This window comes from Pezoporus flaviventris, unplaced genomic scaffold (assembly GCF_033815535.1).
Source record: "Pezoporus flaviventris isolate CSIRO_AGI_PZ_B2104156 unplaced genomic scaffold, CSIRO_AGI_Pfla_v1 ptg000001l, whole genome shotgun sequence".
Taxonomy (NCBI): domain Eukaryota; kingdom Metazoa; phylum Chordata; class Aves; order Psittaciformes; family Psittacidae; genus Pezoporus; species Pezoporus flaviventris.
The window spans coordinates 15,946,005-15,970,489 of record NW_026892549.1 but is presented as its reverse complement, the minus strand read 5'-3'; the positions used below and the strand labels follow the sequence as shown (position 1 = coordinate 15,970,489).

At 41.0% G+C, this 24,485-nt stretch overlaps 1 protein-coding gene across 6 annotated transcripts in view; it reads left to right on the top strand.

The window, feature by feature from the left end:
* CACNB4 (calcium voltage-gated channel auxiliary subunit beta 4) overlaps window positions 1-24,485 on the top strand; it is a 119,129-nt gene that overhangs the window by 87,830 nt on the left and 6,814 nt on the right. For 5 of the 6 annotated variants that reach the window (XR_009741976.1, XR_009741977.1, XM_061446077.1 and 2 more), the window contains 10 exons: window positions 673-792; window positions 1,110-1,232; window positions 5,114-5,244; window positions 7,622-7,698; window positions 8,065-8,084; window positions 8,192-8,272; window positions 10,422-10,480; window positions 14,647-14,756; window positions 16,374-16,525; window positions 18,535-18,630. Coding sequence is in view for 4 of the 6 variants with exons in the window: in XM_061446077.1 (XP_061302061.1) it covers window positions 673-792; window positions 1,110-1,232; window positions 5,114-5,244; window positions 7,622-7,698; window positions 8,065-8,084; window positions 8,192-8,272; window positions 10,422-10,480; window positions 14,647-14,756; window positions 16,374-16,525; window positions 18,535-18,630 (969 nt within the window). In the remaining 2 variants the exon portion in view is untranslated. Of the gene's footprint in view, window positions 1-672; window positions 793-1,109; window positions 1,233-5,111; window positions 5,245-7,621; window positions 7,699-8,064; window positions 8,085-8,191; window positions 8,273-10,421; window positions 10,481-14,646; window positions 14,757-16,373; window positions 16,526-18,534; window positions 18,631-24,485 lie in introns of those variants that run through there. The other variant, XM_061446109.1, reaches the window with a different exon arrangement.

Below are 24,485 nucleotides of genomic sequence, written 5' to 3'. Positions count from 1 at the left end.
GTGTTAACTGGTGCAGTGCTGTGTTTTGACTTCTAGTTTTGAGAACAGCGTTGGTGAAGCCGATGTTTTCGGTTGTTGCTAAGTGATGTTTACCCTGACCAAGGACTTTGTGAGGCTCATGCTCTGCCAGGGAGGAGGGGAAGCTGTGAGGAAGCAGAGACGGGGCGCCTGACCCGGGCTAGCCGGGGAGGTATTCCATACCACAGCACGTCATGCCCGGGGTGGGGGGTAACTGGGAGTTGCCCGGAAGGACAGGGGCTTCCGGGTGGAACTCGTTTTCTTGGCCGGTGGTATCGTATTCTCTTCCCTTGTTATTTTCCCTTATCATTGTTTTAGCTGATAGTAGCGGTGGTGATTTGTTGCTGGACTGTTCTTGTCTCAACCCGTAGGAGTTGCACTCTCTCGATCCTCCTCCCCGTTCCTCCGGGAGCGGGGAAGGGGAGAGCCCCGGTGCAGGGAGGGGGGGGAGACGAACACGGACCTTGATTGTTGTCAGCTTGGCACCACTCACTGGGAGTGAGTGAACAAGTTACCTGACTGGGTTTAAACCACGACAAAAACCCACTCAAAGGAATTAAATAAATACTTTAAAAGTATTATACATGAATCTGATTGGGGACAGGGTTCCTATTTCTAATGTATGTTTTCTTAGTGACATGAATTTAATTTCAGGGCTCAGCAGATTCGTACACAAGCAGACCCTCAGACTCTGATGTCTCTTTGGAAGAAGACAGGGAAGCAGTCCGCCAAGAAAGAGAACAGCAAGCAGCTATACAACTTGAAAGGGCAAAGGTATGTTCTTTTCAGCTTCAGTAATAACTAAGTTACATGGCATTTATCTTTTGCCTAGTGTTAAACTTCACACTGTTGGTTTATAATGAGGTGCTGTCTTTGGAAATAGTTTGGCAACTGAGTGAAGTTACCTGCAGACAAGATGTTTGGGGTATACAGTGTAAATATTCTCAAGCTGAACTCTGCTGGCTTGTGTGAAATTATTAGGTCTGATTTTTTTTGTATTTGGGAAGTGTCCTTTGCTAGGTTTTTGGTGATTTGATAAAATTCTTGATTCAGAAGTTTCCACTGTTTGTGATGTCTGTTTCTATTTGTAGTCCAAACCAGTAGCATTTGCTGTTAAGACTAACGTGAGTTACTGTGGAGCTCTGGATGAAGATGTTCCTGTCCCAAGCACTGCCATCTCTTTTGATGCCAAGGACTTCCTACACATTAAAGAGGTAAAACCAAGAACTAGTAAAAGGGAATGTGAAAGGGAATCTTTTTACATGCCAAGTACTGTACTATGATTTAAACAGTTGGGGCTGAACCATACCACCATACCAGATTAATAAGAGAGTCAAGAGCAGAGTGGAGGCAGGAGAGCACAGCACATCCGTCTGATTAGTGATGATGTGTTGGTGGTGCTTCAGCCTTTTTGGAGTTCCAGCACCCTGGTGTGGTTATCTTGCACTTTTTTAATGCTTGATGTTACTGACTTGTTGGATTTTCATGTCACAGGAAGGAGGTAACATCTTGTTATACTTAAACACCCTTCAACAGTGTAGATTCAGATTCTTTTCATCAAATGAAGATTTTAATGGATCATAAATTACATGATGGAAAGGGATTCTATTGATCAGAAAGTGGAGTAGCACCAGGTTACACCAGGTCTTCATAAAGCATGGGATGGACTTGTACGGGAGGAAATAAGACTTAGAATAATACTGTAAGAAAATAAAATAAAAAGAAAAGTAAGGAAAAAGGAATGGGAATAAATGAGCCCTGAGTATGGCCGTGGTAGAGAAAAATACATTTTATTTCGTGTTGAGCATATTTTCTGCAACTCTTAACCTGAAGCGAGGCCTCTGAACTTGCATAAACCCCTGTTGTTTTGTAGGTTTGTACATAAGCTTGCAGCTTGCAAGAACATTTTTCATCTCTGCATTCTAGGTTTGTTTTAGGGTGTTCAGTACTCATTTCTCTCTTTCTTTGAATAATTGTCAGTCATCACTTCAGAGTACTGATCTCCCTTAGACCGAGCACATTTAGGAGGAAAACACCTGCTTCTGCACCTCTAGAGGCAGATATTGGTGATAGAACAGGGGGGTTGCTTTAAATTCTTTCTTCCTGAGAAGGACATGGGAGGGACAGTTCCATTTTCTCAATTTGCTGTAAACAGATGGAAATTCTATTTCGATTTTTTTGTTTGTTTCTTTTGCATGTTTCTATTTGTGTGGAATTATGCTTAAACCCCTGCTGAGGAGCTGGACCTCTGAATCTGAACCTGCCTGTTGCTGCATGCAGAACAGCCCTTCCTGTTTGTTCCCCAAGAAAGTGTTCTGTTCTGCCTAGCACCACACCTGAACTCCCTTGATGTACACCACTTTATAATTTGCTTCCCATCAGGAAAAGGTCCTTTGTTAGCACTCAAAGTTGAATGCAGTCAGCTGCATCCATTACAGCACTCAGATCACATTCTCAGCTACCTTCCCCAATGTTTTTCCACCCACACCAGAAACATACCCTTTCTAGTCTGTCTTTCTAGTCTCCATTGCCCATGTTCATGTAACTTTGTGCATCACTATTAAAACTAGTGTTTGATCTTGGTTTACCTAGGAGGTAGCTACCTTTATTTTCAGGCCAGTGACTGAATTTAATGTACTAAGCTCCTACCATGCTGCCCTGAACATTTTTCCAGAGAAGTGCTGAAAGTCCATGTCTTGGCATTCTGTGAGTTTTCTCCCAAGATCTAAGTAGCCAGGATCTCATTGCCACTAAACTGTAAACCATATGGCTTACTGGTATTTGTCAGCACTGCTAAGGGTTTAGCACAGTTTCTTTGTTAATACTGAAACCTTCAGCTTGCCTGAAGCTGTGGCTGTAACTCAGTAGGATTTCAGGAATTTCAGGAAAACTCCCCATGCTGGAGTCTAGCTGCATGGAAAAAGGCTTTGCAGAAATTGTTTTTCAATGATCTGGCAGGCTTGCTTGGACTAGAACAAGCATGGTTCCAGATTTTAGAATAACGCTAAACTAGGTAAGAAGTAAGGTCACCCTGTTGGCAGGATGAAACATCAGCAGTAACCAGTGAGTTGCTATACTGAGAGTGTGTCCTGTATGTCTCATCTGTCTCCTACAAGACTATATATTATATGCTTACTGAAAGATGAAATGGCAACAATAATTGACAATGCAGAAGATAGCATGGGCATGGCAACGGATAGGAACAAGCTGCAGTCCTCCCACATACTGAATGCGAAGAATAACATATGGGAGGTAATGACCTAACACAAATAGCCCTGTGTTCCTTGCTGCATTGTTATCATTTGCATTGTTCAGATACTCTCAGCATAACACTGGTTCTGATGTCATGTCTAGAGGCATCACCCAGAGGTTCATGACCTGCTAATGGAAGAAAGATTCTCATGTTCAAGCTGTACATTTAGAACCAAAATAGAATGGGTAGTGCTCATGGAACTCAGCTTTTGCAGTGGTTTAAGTCCATCTGATTTACAGATGGATACAGAAATCCAATGGATTTCTCTGATTTACAGCAGCAGTATGCTACATATGGAAGTATTTGACTGTTTTAAAGAACGCAAGTAGTTTGTCAACTTAAGCAGAAGCTATATACTTGAAATTACTGACATTTTCTGAATTGGGGTCATAATAGCATGAAGAATAGAGACTTAAAAAGTTGAAGTGCTAAAATAATGGAACATCTTGCATAAATAACAGCTATATAAAGAGGACAGGTTTTCAAGATGAGGATAGAAGGATTGCATTTCCCTTAGCTATATATGTAATACTGGTGTCTGTGGGTTAATAAAAAGGCTAATTTATTTTTCAAAGATGCTGAGGGTCTATATGTTTCAGAGACTGTTGTATCTTTGACAACTAGGATATGGTATTTATGTGTTTCTGCAAGAAGTAGGGCTTGAGAATATGCAGCCAAGACAACTGATCATTTTTAAGATATTTCTGTGATAACTTTTTCCTTAAGGCATGCAAGCAAATTGGTACACTCATGCTGGTCTTGATGACTTGACAGTCAGTTGTGAAAACTAATGTTTCTTTTGAACACTGAGGTGCCTAATGAAGTGTAGCAGAATGTAAGGTTTTCAGATACTTTTCTTCAAAAGCTCTGCTGGCAGCCAGCTACAACAAATCTATTTCCACTGCGACATCCACTATGGTACCACTTTTCATCTTTCCGTCATTAAAGTTAGGGCAGATTTCCAGTAATGCGGAAAAATGTGTTACTAAAGGTTAATGATAAAATTAAATCTTATACTTTCAGGTATATATTTAAGTTTCTTCATAAAGGTGAATTTTTCTTCAGCTATCATACATTTAAAAGTGTATGCTTTCAAAGAGTTTAGCTACTTCTAGGCAGTGGCACTATAAAAGCCTCATTTGTAGAGAGGTGTCGCAACTTTGGTTAGAGCATAGCCATAGCATAACCAGATGTGGGTTTGGTTCACTGCTGAAGCTGGTAAGTTTTCTATGTTGTCTTGGATAATTTTGTCTTTATTTGGGTTTCTAGAATGGTGTTTGTATAGCTTTTCCACTAGATGAGGTTTTTCCAAAGGGATAACATGGTAATAACATCCGTACAAATATCTAGAAAGCAGGGAGGAAAACTGGCAGTGGTGGTGATGGTATCTTTGGTGTAGACCATTACATTTTACAAGGAACCATTAACTGTTGTTTTGATGGTGATCTGAAGATGTTACTTTGACTGGTTTATATGGCTGCTGTGACATAGCTTGGTGGCCTTTCTTCACCAGAAATTGGTTTGTCTCATTAAATCACCATCATACTCAGCACCTTAGTGGGTGACATTAGAGGAAAAGTCACAGCACACACGATGTGTTGGGGCAGTTAAGAGATAAGCCAGTACTGCTGCAGATAACGCTGCTTTCCACTGTCTGGCTGCAAAGAACACATTAACCTTCCAAATACCTTTGACTTAACTCAGATTCACATGGATTGCCCAGCATTCAGGTGTCAGTATGAGTCTGGTTTCATTGATCAGCATGGAGTTAAGGATTGTGAAAAACCGAGTTTCAGACATGGAGCATTTTGAACTGAAGCCAGTAACCTTTCTATGTTCCAGAAATATAATAATGACTGGTGGATAGGAAGGCTGGTTAAAGAGGGCTGCGAGATTGGCTTTATTCCAAGCCCGCTTAGACTGGAGAATATCCGCATTCAGCAGGAGCAGAAGAGAGGACGTTTCCATGGAGGGTAAGAATGCTGTAACCTTTTAAAATAATTTAAAATCATTTCTGACACTAGACAATATTTTCAAAGGTCACTTGATTTGTTTTTATTGCAGTGCATTTGGAGGAATGTTTGATTTGGGATTCCAAATGAAAATACATATTTGCAGAGACTAGACGTGTTAGATATTGACAGTGAGAAACAACAAAAAAGTGTGTATTGACTTTAGGAAAGATCAGTAATACAGTATGAGTAGTAACAACAGAAATTTCTGAAGGGCTGGAGTTTCACATCCCCGTGGCTTTAAGTCAGTGTTGGTGCCCAAAGCCTGCCATATTTTTTTCCCATCAGTTGTGTTCTTAAGGTTGTGGGTTTTTTCTTTCTGTTTTGTCTTCCTCTCCATTTTGGCCAAAACCAGACTTTTCAACCTTTGTAATATGAACTTTGTCATTTGACCTGCTTTATTCTTCATGTTCCAGCTTCACCATTCTGTGTCTCCATGCTGCTAGAGCTGGAGATTACAAGTCCCTGGAAAAATACAAGCTTGGTCACAGGTCTAAGAAGTAGAACTGATTTCTCATAATCTCAGTTAAGACGCTCAAGTCACTCTTCTATTGGTTGAAAACACATTTTTTTTTTTTTTTTTAGATTTTTAAAAATTACTACTAATGTATTATTCCCACTAATTGAAAACCAAATTTAAATGTTCAGACAGATAACAAAACCTTTAGTACTGTGAAGAGATGTGAGCCAACTGAATCTGGACCTAATAGATATCAGTAAGAGGAGCATAAATTTAGCCTGTATAGTACTGTCAGGGAATTTGCACACTAATATACTTAATCAAGGTCAGGAATCGTTTCAACTATAAACTATCTAGGGAATTGTTTTTAGAATGACTGAACAGCATTAACTGTGCTTTTTCCAAATTGCGTTTATAAATTTGAAATAGTTTCAGAGGAAGCCAGTGTATCTCAATGTACAGAAAGAAGATTATCTAATTCAGAGGTGGACACTAGTAGTATTTAGCATAGTTGCTTCAGATACAGCATATTAGAAAAATTCTCTGCTTGTGTGAAAGGGCATGACTCCACGCATCACCAATTCTTGCAAAGATTTTCTCTAATCTCACCTATGGAGAATATTGGGAATAAAATCAAGTATGAAAGAGAGCAGAAATATTGTAAAGGATATCTATTAAGATTTTGAGGAGCCTGCACTAACACTCCTGGATTTGTATGATAAAATTGGAAGTAATGTATAGTGATGAAATAATTTATTTTGAGCACCTTTGTTAGATACAGTCATACAGTTTCTGTACCTTAAGATTTCTTTAAAAGCTGTGACCAGCTGTGATACTAAGGCTCTACATGATTAAGAAGAACTCTAGTTTTGTCTGAGTAAGGCAGTGAAAAGTAATCTAATAAAGAGGGTTTCAAGAGTCTAGTATATGTTCACAAACAATTTGTCAAGTGCAGGAGTAAACAATCCCTGCTCTGGAGAGCATATGGCAGGAAAGCAAAGGCAAAATACTGATGGGAAGTAGTATCTTCTTGCTGGTCTGTATGTAAAGACATGGATTGTACCATGAGGCTGTCACCTGCGGGAATCAGACTGCTTAAACAGTCCTTTTCTCTCTGTCCTGAGCTCTTCTTCCCTCCTCCCATGTCCTGCTCAGCTGCTTGTGCAGTGAGCTGGATTACAAAGCTTATTCACCTGAACATCTTTTCCCTCCCCAAACTAGTTTCCTGCCAGTCTGCTGTGGGTTTGGTGCACAAGCAGTTGTGCTGGGTGCATCACGCAAGGAGAGGAGGGAAGGGCTTGGCACAGCAGAGGCAGAACTGCCTGGCTGGATGCTTGGAGGTACAGTGAATGGACCACTATAGCTACACAACAAAAGCTGTTTAAACCGCCAGTTAAGATCTCAAACCTCTCAAGAGATGTGTCATTTATGCTGGCAGAGAGATCTAGCAAGACAGCGGAGTGTTGGGTGAGCAAGACAGCGGAGTGTTGGGTGGGGGCTCTCATGCAGAGCTGGGGTATTCTCTGAGTTTAGCAGATGCCTGTGACTGGAGCTTCTGTGTTTCCCAGCCTACGGGCAGATAACAGAAAAGCTTTGTTCAGTCTGTAGTGGAACCCACTCTCCCCTCATAGCCCGTATACAGCAGCTCTTCCAGCCATGGAGGTCTACTTAATTACAGAGACTTTGGTTCCTCTTGTCCCTGTCTGGTTCTCTTCACCCGTCACTTCAGAGGAAGCTTTTTTTGTAGCATGAATGTGGGTGAAGACTCCTTTACTGTCTGATTTCTTATTGGGCAATTTCTCATAGCTGCTGCCTAAAACCTCACACATTTGCATCTCTGGGCACTTAGTGTTAATGGGGCTCTTTTTGATACCATAGGAAATCGAGTGGAAATTCTTCTTCAAGTCTTGGAGAAATGGTTTCTGGCACGTTTCGAGCCACACCTACTTCCACGGGTAAGACAAATTTATTTAAGGAAACTCTTACTAATACTTCTATTTTAAAAAATGTGCATGAAAAATGCAGGTTTCCCCCCTTTGCTGACTTATTAAGGCATTTTACAGAGATTGCTTGTGTGCGGAGGTGGAGAAAGACATCTATATCTAGACTTCCGGCAGTTGCTAAGGGACTGGGAAAAAATCTCAGGAGAAGTGGCAGGTGCCCCAGAATGGAATGAATGTCCAGTTTAAAGAGGGCTGACCAAAAGGGAGGTGCACTGAGAGAAATCTAGAGTGCCCTGACAAAGGAATTTTTGTTTGCAAGTATTTTGTTTGTTATACACAGTGTGGCTTTTTTAACCAAGTTCTCATTTGGTCTTTTAGCAAAACAGAAACAGAAAGTGGTAAGTAGTACTTTTGCTTCCATTTTATTTTATTTAATTCCAAAACATAATTCCCAGGATTGGGTCTTCTTTGACTAATGATCTGAAGGGTTGTTTTATTCTTCTAGACAGAACACATTCCCCCGTATGATGTAGTACCATCAATGAGGCCTGTTGTTTTGGTGGGTCCATCACTGAAAGGCTATGAGGTATGTAGTCTAGGTACTTGAAATTGCTGTTTTCTTATCTCTGATCTTCCTTTGTACATACAGTATTGTGGTTCAGTGTGACTGTTTTGATATGATAATTTAAATATAATTTAAAGTAGTCTTAGCTTAAATAATTGTCAGAAATGTTGTATAAGAACCAAGAGCGTAATCAGCACTTTGCACCATTTAGGTGAGGTACCAGCTGAATATTTTTCTGCCTTAACAACGGTGTCTGTTACTTTTGATACCTCAGCTAATGGATAGGTAACATAAGTAGCATAAGAACATGGTGCTCTCTTGGCACTTTTACTGCTTTAAGCACAGGGCACATCCATTATTTTCAATACAGATATTTTGATAAATCAAGTAAGAAAAGGAGAATTTGTCTTCACTACAAGAAGTTGGAGTAGTGAAATTAACTCCTAAACTTCTGTATACGTGTCAAATTTTAGTCAGACTAGCACATGCTTTGAACTTAATTAGCAAAAATTTTGAAGAAGCTTCCTCGTTGTTCTTCTTTTTTCACTTATAGAAGCTTTGCATCCATCTTCCCTGAATTCATGAATGGCTGGACTATAGCAGTGTATTCAGTTTTGTTCTCCAGCACTTGAAACTGAATTGGGAACTAAAGATTCTTACTATTATCAGGTTTTCTTGACTTTTTAAGATTATTAGTATACTGAAATACACATATAAATAAACCTTTAACCCTTCTAAGTTATTTCAGCATAGAAGTGGGTATGATAACACGCACAGATAAACACGACACCCATTTTTCAAGGCTGGTGCAGATTCAAATGAGCATTTAACACGTGCTAAATGAGCATAGGCTTTTAGCAGGGCATTTCAGTGAACTTAACCATCTGTTAAGTGTTTTGCTGAATTGGAAACTAAACAAACATGAACATAAAATCAAAGATACACTTCATTTAGCCTAATTAATGTTGTTAGTACTTTACAGGATATTATTAAACATACTGGAATGATTCTTTTTGGAAGATTACAGCATGGTACCATTATTAGCATAATGCAGTGTTCTTGCATTGAGTTTTGTTGTGAGAATGATTGGAAGTGTAGTTTAGCAATGCAGGTACTTTGTGTTCTACTCTCTACCTTTTGATTTTATGATGATGTTTCTTGACAGGAGTGAATTTCAACCATTGACTTCCAAGGTGCTGCACCACAGGTTAATTTGCCTAGGGACTCTCAAGGTTGGAAGGGAGAGAGGCTGTTTGAAAATACATGCCTGTATATATATACCATCCTTCCTTTGTTTGCAAAAATAATACTAAATGTGACATTTTGGACATATAAAGGTGTATAAATGGTAACATAGGATATTAATTTCAATTACAAACAGTGGTCTACATAACAAACTCATTGATCTTACTTTACAATTTATGTGAAAAAATTCCTGTGACTGTTGTTTTTCTGACTAAATTCTGAAGGAACCGTTTTGAAAGATAACCTAGGAAAGCTAAACAGTCAAAGACCTGGGGGCTTTAAGTTCCTGTCTAGAACTGGCAGGTAATAGGTGTCAGCTTGAGTTGTCCTGAAAAGGACAAGGAGCTCATTCAGAAAAGTAGATGACACCTGTTGGGGCTCATCTGTTGGGGCTGGGCACCTCTTGGATGCTTTACCATATACAGGAATAGGAGCATCCATTTTTTCTGCTTCCACGCTTCTCTGAGAGTAGTTTTTCTCTTCTGTTACAACAGTCATCCAGCATGATAAATCTTGTATCTGGAGTTTTAAGTCCATTCTAATAATGTTACTGCTGGAAAAAACAAACGTTCTGTTCAACTGAATAGTCCGATATGCTTCTGACGTGTTCTGAAGCCTGCTGGGATATGGTATTGCTATGGAAGGTGGTGAGGTGTGCCCTAATGCCTCAGTGCAAGTCAAGACAAGAGCAGAAAGAGTGACAGCTCTCACGTCCTCCGTTCCGTATTTTGGAGAATGAGTCAGAAAACTTGCAAGTATTTATTACAAAGCGTGCTGCGGAGAGCATGAAAAATAAATGATTGCTGCCTATAAATGGTATTGATTGTTGGAAGTATCCTTATCTTCTACTTACCTCTTTTCTTATATTTGACTTCTTTTTCTCCCTGTCATTCCTTCCTGTTCAATCTTCCTCACCTCTGCAAAGGTGACAGACATGATGCAGAAAGCTCTGTTTGACTTCCTGAAGCACAGGTTTGATGGGAGGTGAGACATACTGTCCTTTTCATGCTTTTTCCTCCCCATGCATTACTAATTTTTAGCGATTTTCTTTTTTATTATTATTTTTAATGTAAGAAGATTGATGCATGTTCAAATCTGATTTACTGGCTCTGTATCAACACTGAAATGCAGCCAGCTGTGGAGTGGAGCACAGCTGATGTATTACTCAAAGTGCATGTATCTCCATATCTGCTGTGCCTGTAGTAGGATTTCTTAGGTTTAACAGCATAATTCTGCTTCATTATCTTACCAGCCTGAAGTTACAGGAGAAATTGAGATGAAAGGTGACTGGGGAACATGGGAAATGCCAAAATATCTTTAAAGATGGCATTTTACTAGGCTCAGGTTTTTAATGTTGCCCTTGGAGGTGGGCTGTGGCCCTTGTTAAGCTGGGAGCTGGAGGGAACGGTGCCACTCAGGCTAGAGCCCTTTTGGCAGAGCCTGGCACCTAGGTCGTTGCTGGCCCTCTTTCCCCTGGAGCTCCCAAGCCACTGAGCTGACTGTGCATTGGGTAAACTGAACTGAGAGGATTGCCCTTCTTTTCTAATTTTTCAAAGAGCTGCCCAGTTCCTTTCATGCCATGGAACAGGTGAGAAAGCATGAGTGATTGCACGTGGAAGTACAGTTTTATTCACAGCCCTTCAGGGGTGTGAAAATTCCTTAACCATTGGATGCAAAAGTGTGTGTGCTGCTGGACCCAGCTCAGCCAGCTGTTGAAGTGTGAATAATAAGCGCCTCTTGATTTTATTTTGAGGTTTGCTGTATTTGGGCTAGGTTCATTCCAGCGCTTGTGAAGTTCCAGGCTCTTTTACAGCAGGATGTTCTCTAAATAAAACTAATCACACCCTAGCCCTGAAATAAATATCAGAAACAGCAGATTTTAACGAGGTGCAGAGCAGTGCTTCAGACCAACACCTAAGAAAAAAATCAACTCTTAAATATTCTTGGTAGTAAAAAACACTTAAAAAGGCAGTTTGAAGAAGGAAATGCCGAGAACTTAAAATATAGACAAAAAGTATGTCAGAACTTCAGAAGCTGTAAGGAGGGTTCATCTTGTTCAGCTGGAACACAGATGAGCTGTGAGAAGGATAATTTGGATTTATTTGCTTGGAACATAGGCTTGGTCCATGGCATCTCTTCCTTTCCACTGTAGCTCATCAGTAATCATAGGTGTCTGCTACATCTTTGGGATGCTCTGCCCTTCCTTCATCCTAGTTTGTTCAGTATATTCTAGCTGTGGAAAGGAGTTTATACTGTGTGTAACAGTAAGTCAGCTTTGAAAATACCTAGAAGATCGGCACTAGGACAATGAATAGTGTCTATTGTTTAGAAAAGGTGGAGTAAGTTTTATGGTCGGGGTACCTTTGGGGTGCAGTGAGGAGGTGGCAGTGCTGAACTAACCCACAAGCAGCTTAGATGAAATGTTTAATGGTCAACTTCCATGCAGAATACCTCATCTCCTTCCCTACTTCTGTTGCCCAGCTCAAGTGATATTAGCAGGTCCTACAAATGTAGTGATTGATTTAAAACCTGACAGATGAAGCACTGTATGTGGCAGCCTGCATTTAAATTTATCACTTTTCTGAGCTGTTTGTGCACCTTGTCAGCGCCCCCACTCCCAAGCATTGTGACTGCTCTGGTTCCACTGCAGGTCACCATGTGAGCCCCGGTGCCTGTTCACAGTACATATAGCTACAAAACCCCACAGCATTATGTTCTCTTCCAGCTGTTGGCATATGCCTGTCATTGAGAGTCATTGTTTTCAGTAGGAAACCATGGCAACTGGAAGTGGTAAGTCATCTCCAGTTGCCACAATGTGATTGCTATGAGTCTATCCTTTATAAGGTATATTTTTATGCCCTATATGAATCACAGAATCTAGATCCCAGGTTGGAAGGGACCTCAAGGATCATCTGGTCCAACCCTTCTAGGCAAAGCATGACCAGCACCCTGTCCAGCTGGATCTTAAGTGTCCAGTGTTGTTGAGTCTACCACTTCCCTGAGGAGATTATTCCCATGACTGATTGTTTCCCCTTGTGTCCAACCAGAATCACCCCGGTAGTAATTTATATACGTTACCCCTTATCTTTTCCTTATGACTCCTTGTGAAAATAAGTCTCCATCTTCTTTGTAGCTACCCTTTAAATACTGGAACATGGTGATAAGATCTTATGTACTCAGTAGAGGCCTGATCCGTGAACATCAGCAGTGCGTAAATAGAGAGGAGGAGATGTAAAGCACACTTAGATGCACCCATTTAGGCTGCCTGAACTGATGGGAGGCAGGACTGCTCCTTGCCTTGCTCTTCTGTCTTTTCTCCCACCATGCCCTTGGTCTGCACAAAGTGGTAAAAGGGAGAGATTCTGTCAGGAGAGAGGTATTTTTTTGGTAATCCTATTAGTAATACTGGCAACTATATCAGGTAGAAGTATGAAATTTCATCACTGAAAAAGTAAAATGCCACAAGCAAGCTGATACCAGTGACTTAGCTCTGAGTAACTTCAGAAAAATGCTGCTGCTTCATCCTCCTGCCAACTTTTATGGCTTTGCAGTTTTTCTTTTCCCAACACTTTCCTTTATTTCCGTCTCTTCTACAATTTTGTGACAGGTCCACGTTACCAAGAAAGGAATTAACTGTCCAAGCATGAGCTTTTCAAAAGACTCCAGTAAGACCTATACTACCAGGACTCCTTTCCCATGTCTTAATACCCTTGGTTTCTGTCAGCTTCTTCTTTTTGTAACTGCAACATCCTCTTCTGGCCAGTGAACTAAAGAAAAGGCCTGAGTGCTGTGCTGTGCGGGCCAGCTGAAAGGAATCTGCTAAAGCCTATCTGACAGGAGGCCTTCAGGGAATGCTTGCTGCAGAGGCTCTAACAGTATCATTTTCTAAATGGATTGTATTTAACCACTGCTGCATAGAGCAGCCTGACTCTATACAAAACATAGCAAAGGCACTTTTTTTTCCCTTAACATCTTTCAGCAACAGCGATACTTAGAATTACTTCTTACTCAGGAAGAATGAAATGTTTCCTATATCTGGCACAGTGGGTGAGCATTTTCAGTCCTTTCTCTGTTACATGTCTCTGATTCCAGCAGTCAGAGATCTAAGAACTCCCTGAGCCAGAGATGTGATCTGGACCACCATGTTTTACTGTCACTTTGTCGTGGTGACTTCTAAACCCATGATCCATTAATTTCTCTCATTTCTTTTTTAAATTCATTTATACTTCTGGTCTCTACTGCATTTTCTGGCAGTTTATTTATTTATGCATTATATAGAAAAATACTTGCACTTCTTTTTAACCCTACATCTGATAAGATTTATGCATCTCTTAAGTGAAATTACATTCTGTGGAATAGCTGCTAGTCATTTCCAGCCTGCTTTCTTTTCATTATTCATGGCTCCTTGGCTCATCACAGTCGTCCTAAATGAATGTTACATGAAGTGATTGTGTGGTTTTGTTTTTTAACCCTTTGTCTCTTGTTAGCTCACTGACAGGTCAAGTAAAAAAATCACCTTCCTTAAATGAAAGAGCAGGCTTCAGCAGTACAGAGAGCTGTGGCTCAACTTACTTTTCTCCTGTTCAACCAGGAGCCAAGCATTTAGCTCATCAGCAGAGCTCCCTGTCTGGAAAAGGAGGGTGTCTGTTGGAGGACCAATGTCCCAAAGCAAGGAGCTCTGTTCAGTGACTCACAGGCACTCAGCTATAAGTGACATGGTCTGCTCAGGTGTCCAGATGTGTCCCTTCCTTACATCCCAGCAATATCAGGATTAATCAATGGTTTGACTATCTGGGAAGAGAAGGGCTGTTACTGTTACGACTCTGTTGTTTTGTATGCCTCAAGACTCGCTTAACTTGTAGTGTTTGCGGTGCTGTATAAAATCATGTAGGAGATGACTTAGTTAGGGAGGAGAAGTTAACTAATGCGTTAAGTAGAATAGCAGAAAATATATGCCAGAGTCTACAGTAGTGTAGGAAATAATTTATCTTAAATTGTTCTTTAATGATGATGTAACTCACCTACAAAACATTTCTGGATGGTATTTTATTGTATTTTCACTTTGGAATAGAAAGTAGCTGTAAGTCATGCACAGTGCACTGGAAATTTGACTACTGTGTTTTTGTTCTGTCGTGTGTTCTTACTCATAGGATATCAATAACTAGAGTGACAGCTGACATTTCTCTTGCTAAGAGGTCTGTTCTAAATAATCCAAGCAAGAGGGCAATAATTGAGCGGTCAAATACAAGATCCAGTTTAGGTAAGACACTGACACATAGGTAATTATGAATATGGTTGCATATTGAGGAAAGTGGCAGGACTTCAGCATTCAGGATGTCATCAGTTCTGCAATTTGAAATGTATCTACAGCATTCTAGTGTACAATTCTGAATTCCACATACCCAAATGGGAGACATTTTTGCTAACTGAGGGGGAACAGAGCACAGGGTACTGTGTTAGCCTCATGTTAAGCAATTACCTGAGCTAGAGCAAGCAGTATTACAGGTGCTGTTTGTAAAAGATGAGTTAGGGGCCTATAGTATGGTTTGCTCTTTCCTTCCAAGGTGAGCTGGCCTCACAGCTCCCTCTTCTCAGCCCTGTGCTTCAATTCCATGTTACAAGGTGCCAAATAGCTTTTCACCTTGTCCAGACAAGGAGACATGGTGCTCGTGACCCTGGGACTTGTTTTGTATTTAATGTTCAACAGCTTCAGCTTATTTTTGCTGTCTGGCCATGAGACTCTAGGTCTTCCCACCCTCTCCTCACAGTGTCATGACTGCTGGGTTACAGTGGCCTGGTGAATTTTTATTTCTTTCACAAGGGTGGAAATGTGTGTGTAGCATTATATGTGTGCCAGTGTCGTGGCTTAAACCATGACAACCAGTAAGCTGGTCTCTGGGGCACCATCCTAGAAGGAGTTGGTTTTCAGCCTTCTCAGGAAGAAAAGGCTCTTAAACCCAGTTCTCTGACATCCTGAGTGACTGTTTGAACTAGAGGTGTAGGTCATAGGACACTTCACTTCTAGCTGGCCTTCTAATACAGGAATAGCACCCCAAAATTAAGTGCTGCAAAGATGAGTACTGAATCATTTTGTGCCTGTGAACACACATTGCTCTGTGGAACAGCTCTCAGGCAGATTAAATGCATGTGAGTTGCTGGCACACAGATCTTCTGTGCTTTGGTGGTATAACTTACAGGCTTCAATTTGTGCTGAGTTTATCTATTTAAAATTTGTCCTGTGCACGTGAATGATTAAGAAGGGTCAGAATAGTGAATAACAGAAATATAATTTGCATGGAAATAAATTGCTCTTTTTTCTACAGACAAAAGTGCTTTGTTACGAACATTGCCATTACTGTCTTTTTAAATAATGCTCTGCTGATTATTTAACGTAAGCTTTTTCTTGTCGTTATAGAATTAGGAAGTCACAGTTCTGTTTTTCATACAGACTCTTGTTTAAGTTAAATCAGAATTGCAATCTAAGAACAAAAAAAAAAGTTTTAAGAAATATCCATTTGTTAAAACATTGTTTTCTCTCTAAATTAAAAAAAAAAAGCTATTTAGCAGATTTTTAAAATGCATTTATGTCTATTTTCTGTTAATAGAATCATATATTTAATCATACGCAGTCTTTAAATACACTGATATTATAAAGGAACATAGTACAGACATAGTCTGTACAGAATTGTCTTGAAGGTAATATTTATTTAAAAAATTGCCTTGAGTAATAGGTTGGTTTTTGGCAATTACTTTAATTCACATATGGAGTTCACATAATGAATGCATACTTTCTGTGAAAATAAATGAGTGATGATATTTTTGTCTTATGCAATGCTGGGGTCGAATGGCTTTCACCTGGTTTGTTTTCCTTTGCTAGCTGAAGTACAGAGTGAAATTGAAAGAATCTTTGAGCTGGCAAGGTCCTTACAACTGGTTGTCCTAGATGCAGACACTATCAATCACCCTGCACAACTTATCAAGACATCTTTAGCACCAATTATTGTCCATGTTAAGGTGTCTTCTCCAAAGGTAATGTATCTCACCTTTAAAGAATGTGCGTTTGAGAGGGACCTGGAGGGCAGTGTGGGAGGGAGCAGTGAGATACCTGCACCTGAAGAAATCAAGAATAAGATGAAGAGAAAAAAAAAGATTTTTTTTTTTCGATCGAGGACTTGACAAGTGAGCGTCTGATGCAATTTCTTATTTCTGCCCTAAACATTAACAAAGTCTTAGGCTGAGCCTTAGAGAAGGAACCCACCAGTTAAGTAGACAAAAAATACTCCTGATGAGCAAATTCTTCCTGTAATTCTCAGTTCCCCTTGGCAGTCCCTTTGCAGCCCTCTTTCCACAACACAGCTGTAGTTCTGGGTTGTCTCTCCACAAGCCCTAACCTTAAGCTGAGCTTCTGAGACGGCACTTGGCCCTTTGCCCACTCCCCACGCAGTGAATGATGATTGTCTGTTGATCACAAACAAAGCCTGTGTGCTTTTGTCTGTGGCTTCCACCAGGGCATGGTGGTTGGCCACTGGGCCAGCTCTTGCCATACAGTGGGAATGTGACTGTTGCTCAGGAGCACAGCATGGACCCTACCATGATAATGGCTATTAGTCCAGAAGGGGGCCTAGAGTCATGACAGAGACTTTGGATCCCATGGAATAGCAGAGCAGTTGTGGGATATGCCCAACACCTGCTGGAGTGACCACTGTGGCACTCTGGAGAGCCATGTTGGCACATGGTTCTTGGTGCAGATAACCTGCAAGAGATGGGGAGGTTCTGCTGGACCTGCTTCTGGGTGGAAAAAGGAAGAACTGGACAGAGTTGTGAGGTCTAGGACAAACTTGGCTGCAGAAACCATGAGATGGTGGAATTTTAAGATCCTGAGAGAAGTGAGCAGTACAATTAACAGAACTGCAGACCTAGGCACTAGAAGTAGCTTGTTCAGGGGTCTGTTCAGCAGGAGCCCATGAAAGCCTTTCTTGGATTACACCAAGAACCTGTTGGGTTCAGCATGCTGGTCAGAGGTACAAAGTCCAGCTGGTTGCCAGGGTGTCACTCGGGAATCTGTACTGGGCTGTCATCTACAGGGACCTTGGCAGGCTGGAGAAACGATCTATCAGGTACCTCCTGCAGTTCAGCACAGGCAAATACCAGTTACTTTGCCTGGGCTGGAGTAGCCTCCTACTTCCAGCTGGGCTGAGGCTCGCTGGCTGGGGGCAGTTCTGCAGCCAGGGACCCTGGGAGGGCTTGGTGGGTAACAGTTTGGAGAGGAGTGAGCAGTGTCCCCTTGCAGCAGAGAATCAGCCGTATGTTGAGCTGTACAAAGATGGGTCAGTCCTGGCTCAGAGAGGTAGTGGGGTCTCCTTGAAAGTGTTCAGAACTCAGCGGGATGAAGACCCGAGCAATCTGATCCTGGCCTTGCTTTGAGTGAGGGGTTGGCACACAGACCTCTAGAAGTCCTTCCAACTTAAAAACCTGTTCTGTGATCTTGTAATTTTCCTTGAAACTTTACAGAGGAATGATTTAGGATTCTTAAGTTTTCCACCCCTCAGGTTCTGGTAATGAACACAGTGGAAGGAAAAAAGAAGAGTGATATAAACTGTGTGTGTAAAATATCTCTGTGCGCAAAATACACTTCAGAATAGATTAAGTAACAGTATTATTGCTACACAATGTAATTTGCTGCAGCAACTGTTGTGCTGCAACAATCCAGTATAATTCTGTATGCATATAATTTTCATGGTCCTCTAGAAGAGTACATTTGTCAAAAATAACCTATTCAAGTATAAGAGAGCAAAATTACCATTTACATTGCACTTGAAATATTTGCGAGGGATGAAGTGTGAGCAGAGTGCAATGTACGCAGCTTTCAGGGAGGTTATCAGAAAGGTTTGTGCTTCTATTCAAGGACAAAATTTTACCAATTTTGTTGATCAGGAAGGAGAGCTTTTAAACTTGGAAACCCTCCAATGGGATGGCAGGCTGAGCTTTATGGAGATATGTGATTCTTAAGCTCACTTTTTCCTCTTTTTCTCTGTCAGGTTTTGCAGCGGCTGATTAAATCTAGAGGAAAGTCACAAAGTAAACACTTGAATGTTCAGTTGGTGGCAGCCGATAAACTTGCACAATGCCCACCAGTAAGTACAGAAGAAAGGCCAAAGAACTTGTGATACGTGGAGTTTTAACGATTCCTGCTGTGTTGGTCCTTGATTATAGCCAAGCTCATATGTTATCACTTCACTTTATGGTGATTCAGTCAGCCCTGCAGTTGCAACTCTCGATCAGATTTTATTGCTAAGAAACAAGTTGTGCGATACTTTAATCCTTATTATCTCCTGTGCTGGATTTGTGATGATCTTTGGCAAGGTCATAGGTCAAAAATGATGTGTAGAAAACTGATCTGCTAGCATATGAACAAATGACATCATTTGTGGAGCAGTAATATCTTAAGGTCCCAAAGGGGCAAAGTCTCAGACTCCTGGCTTGGGAGGAGGCTGCAGAGGACTTTCCTTCAGCTGTGCAGTGAGTCCAGACACACCATACAGGTACCTATCAGAGCCACCGCTCACAAACCATTTTATCAAAGATACCTATTACTCACACTGAATGACCTGCTGCTTAAAGACCAGAGGTCCTGCTAGATAGCCAGTTAGGCAGACAGTGCTGTGGGGAAAACCTGTACAAGTGTTTGGACAGGACAGCTCAAACTTGCTTTTACTTTTGAAAACAACACCTGGTTTCTGTGACAGAGAAAGCCACTCAGTGGAAGCAAACTTGGATGTGGACTTGTTCTTACAGCGTTAACAGCTGTGTGTAACATCAGTCTGGTACCACAGAAATGACTGTTCATACCAGGGAATGATCAGTCCAGTCAGGGAATGATCATCACCATGGCTTGGTGATTATCCAACTTTCTCATGCCAGAGAACTGAGTAGAAATCAGATTAATTCAGAGAAATTCAGAATAGACACTGGAAAGGTTTCCACGATTGTTCTCTCTGAATGTAGGCAAAGTGCTGACAAAAGAGATGTCTTGGAACAGTCTAGGAACAAATCTGAGAGTTGAGATAGGCCGAATGAATGCCAAACCCTAATACCCAGATAATGCTTCTAGAAGACCTATTGTTGTGTTATGTAGATGTTAAAGCAGCTGCCTCCATTTCAGATGGCTTTTATTCTTAATTCAGATGCAAGTAACAAAGTTCATGAAGCTTCTGTTCTGGAGCAATGATCCACAAGGATTTCTTTCCATGAAACTTCACTTGTATACTTTTTAAGATGCCAGACTTCACAGCCTCTTTCTCTCTTGTCCCCCGTGGCCATAAGAAGATAAATCAGGTATTTCTGAGCACTCCTAAATTACAGCAATAGATGTTCCTGTTTGGAATTGAGGCTGGGCCACACAGGTCAGTGCTCTCATGCCCCTCAGATGTTCCAGAGCTGCTGTTGCTGGGACTGGTGGTACTCCATCCAGCAGAAATGGAGACCTGGAGAGAGCTTTCTCTTTCTCTCTTCTCTTGCCCATTGGTTGGCTTTTTAAGGTAGCTCTTGCCATCAGACAGACCCGCCTAATTGCTAGCTAGTGTATGGGGACTGCCAGTTTCTGCGGCAGCTGTGTGCCTGCCTGGAACAGCCTCTGTGGCCTCAGGTCTGCCCAATGATTCTGCCTTGGATTAGCAAGAGAGTGGGGTAATTCCACATGTGCTGATTTGCCTTCTGAAAAATGTCATTTCAAGCTGACTGGCACTGCTGGCGAGTTCAGGTTATGTTCACGTAGTAGTTTGACAGATACAAAATGAAGAATAATTAATGTGGATCTATGAAAATTCTGAATTTTTGCAGGGTTTTGTAGTGTTTTGGTGTATGTTCAGGCTAGTTTCACACTGAAGTCTTAGAAACCAGAGAAAAGTAAGGACAGAAATGTCAGGCTTGACTGACATTTCTGTCTTCCTTAAAAATTGAATGGTTTAAGGACATGTCTAGAATGAGAAATCTGATTCATATTCTTCCTGTGCCTGATACAGAGCAAGAATTTAAATAATCCAGAAAAGTGCTGTTGGTGGTGTGGATATGGGGGGGCATACTTTGCTTTCTCCAGTTCCTGCAGTGCAAGCTCTGCCCCACACAGCTTGCTGTTTCCCTTGTGGGTGCAGGTTTTGTAGCCACGCTTTGTGTACCCCTCGCTCCATCAGCAGCACTTGCAGGTGTCCAGCTGTCCAAACTAGTAGATGGTGTCCACGTATACATCCAGCTGGTCATGTTACTGCATTGACCTGTAAGCTTCTGGTTACAGTAACTGTAGATTGCTTTGCTCACTCTTTCATCCTTGTTTTCCACTTTGAGCAGCACAGAAAGATGTTTGAGCCATCTCAAGTTCTTCTGGAGAGCTCAGCTGTATTGTGTTTCTCATGTGTAATCTACTAAATTGTTCTCTCTAAAAATGGTGACTGAGAATTCCTGTGAACCATTCAGGTCCCCTTAACTGAAACAAAACTCTACAGAATAATTTCTGGAAAAGCATATACCTTCCTAACTCCTAATGGGTGTAAGCCAAGTTAAATGGAGTTACACCTGTCTGAATATAGCTTGTGGTATTTACACCAAGCTTCCACTGAGCTTACACATGGAACAACGCACTGCACATTCTTCACATTTGAAAGGTTTATGTATTTTTCCACCTGCACAGAGAAACCTGTGCATGTTTGACAGTCTTTGCTCTTTATGTAGTGATCTCCCCTAATTCCACTTAGGTTTGCTCACATCACTTGAAATGAGGCAAATAGCTGTATTGATGGAAATAAACCACATGCAGCAGCAGGATGCATGTTGTACCTTGTTCATTGCATTACAGCACTTAGATTGTCCATCCTCAGGATCCAGTAAACTCTGCCTTTACACCCAATCTGGTAATTGTATTTTATTGCCTGAGGCAACAAAGTGAGACCCCACTGGATAAATACTTTAAAATTTCAGAGTATCCAGATTTCAAACATGTAAACGTACTTGCTCAGAGGCTGCCTCCCACTCTGACTTGGCATAAGCTTATGGAGAAACCATCTGATCAGTTGTGCACTGTTTGATTCAAGAGAATTACTGCTGCCTTAGAGCATGTGAAGGGAGATGACAGTCTTGGTTAAGTTTAGTTTAAAGGACAAAGTTGATCCATGACTTAATTAAGTAAAAGTATACTGCTAAGACCAAAGGTTCTGCTGTCTTCTGCACTGTGACCTGCTTCATCTGTCCTGCAGCTCAAATTCCTGCAAGAGGAGTATTTAAATGAAGATACTTGAAAACCGTAAAACCCTCACTTTTCTTTCGTTTGCTGAGAGCCAGCCTTAAGTAATCAGATGGTGCTGAATGTCTAGACATGTTAAAAATAGCTGTCTTTTTTGGCATGTTTAAGTTCAGAACTGCTTTCATTATTAATTCCTTGCTAATCTTTCACTGATGCTGCTCAAGCCAGTGCTAATTGTGCCTACTGCTGCATGACTCCGTTAAGCAAGAATAGTATTTATGGCTCAAAGAAATGTGAGCTGTGCTAACCATAAAGATTTAAGTACATTTGTTGTATACAGTTCATTATGATTATTTTTTTAAACTTTTAGAATCATGCCAGTGTAAAGAGAGGATACATATCCTTGTGCTCTATTTGATATAACCTCAAAAATGCTAGAAATTATACTCTAGCAGAACTAAAGTGCATTGGTATAATTAAAAATAGCCAGTACACAAGATATATCTACAAGTTCAAATTCCTCTTTCTCGGATACACCTTCATCCTTACACTTCTGGCTGGGGCATCTGTTCCCCCAGGGCTTGAGCTCACATGTCTGATCTCAAATGCCATCTGGGACTGCCCATACCTGTACTGACTCTGGGCTGTACCTGAGGCTTATTCCCTCTTCCCCTCCCTCTCCCAAGCTTTCCTGTGGGTGAGGAGGATGCCTCTGTAGCCCTGACCATTTTATTTTGCATTGCTAACATGGGATGATGCACCTAGGGTATTTCACAGTGGTTATACAGTAAACCAAAAATAGCAGAAATAGCAGAGCGCAGTAACAACTATTTTATCTCCTCTTCTGGAAAGACCACTGCTTTAATGTATATAATTTCAGAAATAGTGGTATATGGAAATACTCATAGCTATTTTAGGCATGTTGTAGAGAGCATACTGTGGTGAATAAAATGCATTTTAAAGAGAACCAGGAAGAAATTGCTTTACTCCACAACCCGTAGAAGCAAGCATCTCCTTAAAAGATTCTTTGCTCCCAAATACAAAGAACAAACACAGTTTAGCTATGAGCACATCTGTTAAATGCAAGAAAAAAAAACAAGTGCTTTCTCTGTAATTCATTTTCCCTGTAAAACACCGTAGAGGTCTGGAATCAGGATCCTGCTAATTTTGCAGCTTCTCCAGGTGACCTTCAGGTGACAGCCAGAGAGGCTCACCATTATCAGTCCTAGCCTTATTTTACAGTTAACTGTTAAAAAGGTGACAGTACTACTGCAACTGTTAAAAGTTCTTCTTCCCTAAATGCACTTTAATTGAGTTCACTGTCAAAATATCACGAAGCTACATACCATCACACAACTGGCTGGTTTAGGTATGTCAGCTAGAGTATGAGCTGTGCATTTCTTAGAAATTGAGAAAGGAAGTTATGGGCAGCTGTATTGGTGTTCCCATTGCTGGTCTCTTTGTCTCGCTTACACCTTGCAGCATGTGTGGTTATGCCCGTGCAGCATTTTGTGAGCTTCCCGAATCAGCTGATACAGGTTAAAAAGAAACTTGAGAAACAGTTCCCTAGTTTAGCAGGAGAAGGTTGGTTGGAGTATTAATTGACCTGCTTGCTGCTAAAACTCCATTGCAACTCCCTTGCAAAGCTGAGTTTTGTAGAGCCAGCCAGAGTGGCCTTCAAATCAGTGGGCCAGCTATGCCAAGAATGAGCAGAGCAGGAAAATTGCTTACTAGTCTCACACCAGAAAATGACAATATTCCTTTCTTTCTTGAAGAAAACACCTATTACATTCCAAGTGTAACATTTTAATTTCAGTATTTTCCAAAGCAAAGTATATGTAAGCAAACCACATCCTTTTATTTCCATCCATTTATTTCCTGTTTGAATTACTAACTTCCAGAAATGATGATGAGGGATATAATAGGATACATAATGGATCAGCATGTGTTTATGTAGTGAAGGAGGGTGTAAAGGGTATAGATAGAGAAGAACAAAAACGCATCAGTAAACACTGAATTTGTACGAAGGATGTAGTGTTAGGAGTGTTCTTATTAGAAGACTCCACACTTGCTGGCAGAGGAGAGAACGTTGCTCTACTGTACTGACAGGAGAGAATATATTTTAAAAGAAATGAAATCGCCTTAGCAGCTTCTGGACCAGACTTTTGGGCAGAAGGTAGATGTGTGATCGAGGTACATGACAAATTCATCATGCAGTTTTACATCTTATTCTAGAGGTGTCAGCTCTGCGCGTATTGGATAGATCTATAAACGTATGGTTTGTATCAGTTACTCTTTAACACCTGCAGCACCTGCACTTGTTTTTCATTTCCTGTGCTATTTTCACAATATTTTTTTCCACAAAGTGCGAGTTAAGATTAAAGATGAGGTATGAGATTTCACTGCTGAAAATATGCTGGTAACATTTCTCTTGAGAAACTCAGTTTATGATGGATTAGTATCTGCTGTTTGTTATCAGCACTTGTCATGCTGCTAATCTAAAAACAGTGTCCATTTGACTTCTTGGGTGGCTCAGGAGCCATGTGGCTTTTAATTCCTTCTACGTTCACTAGTAAAGAGCTGTCCTGTGGTTTGCATGGTGAGCTGGTCTGAGGCAGGGACCGGTACTTGCACTAATGGTCAGGGGCTATCCCCTGGTAAAGAGATTAGTAGGGGAAAGATCGTACCTGCATGGTCGTGCAGATTTGAGGTCAGATAGATAAGGCTCTCCAGACAGGCAGAATTGGAGGTAGTTAA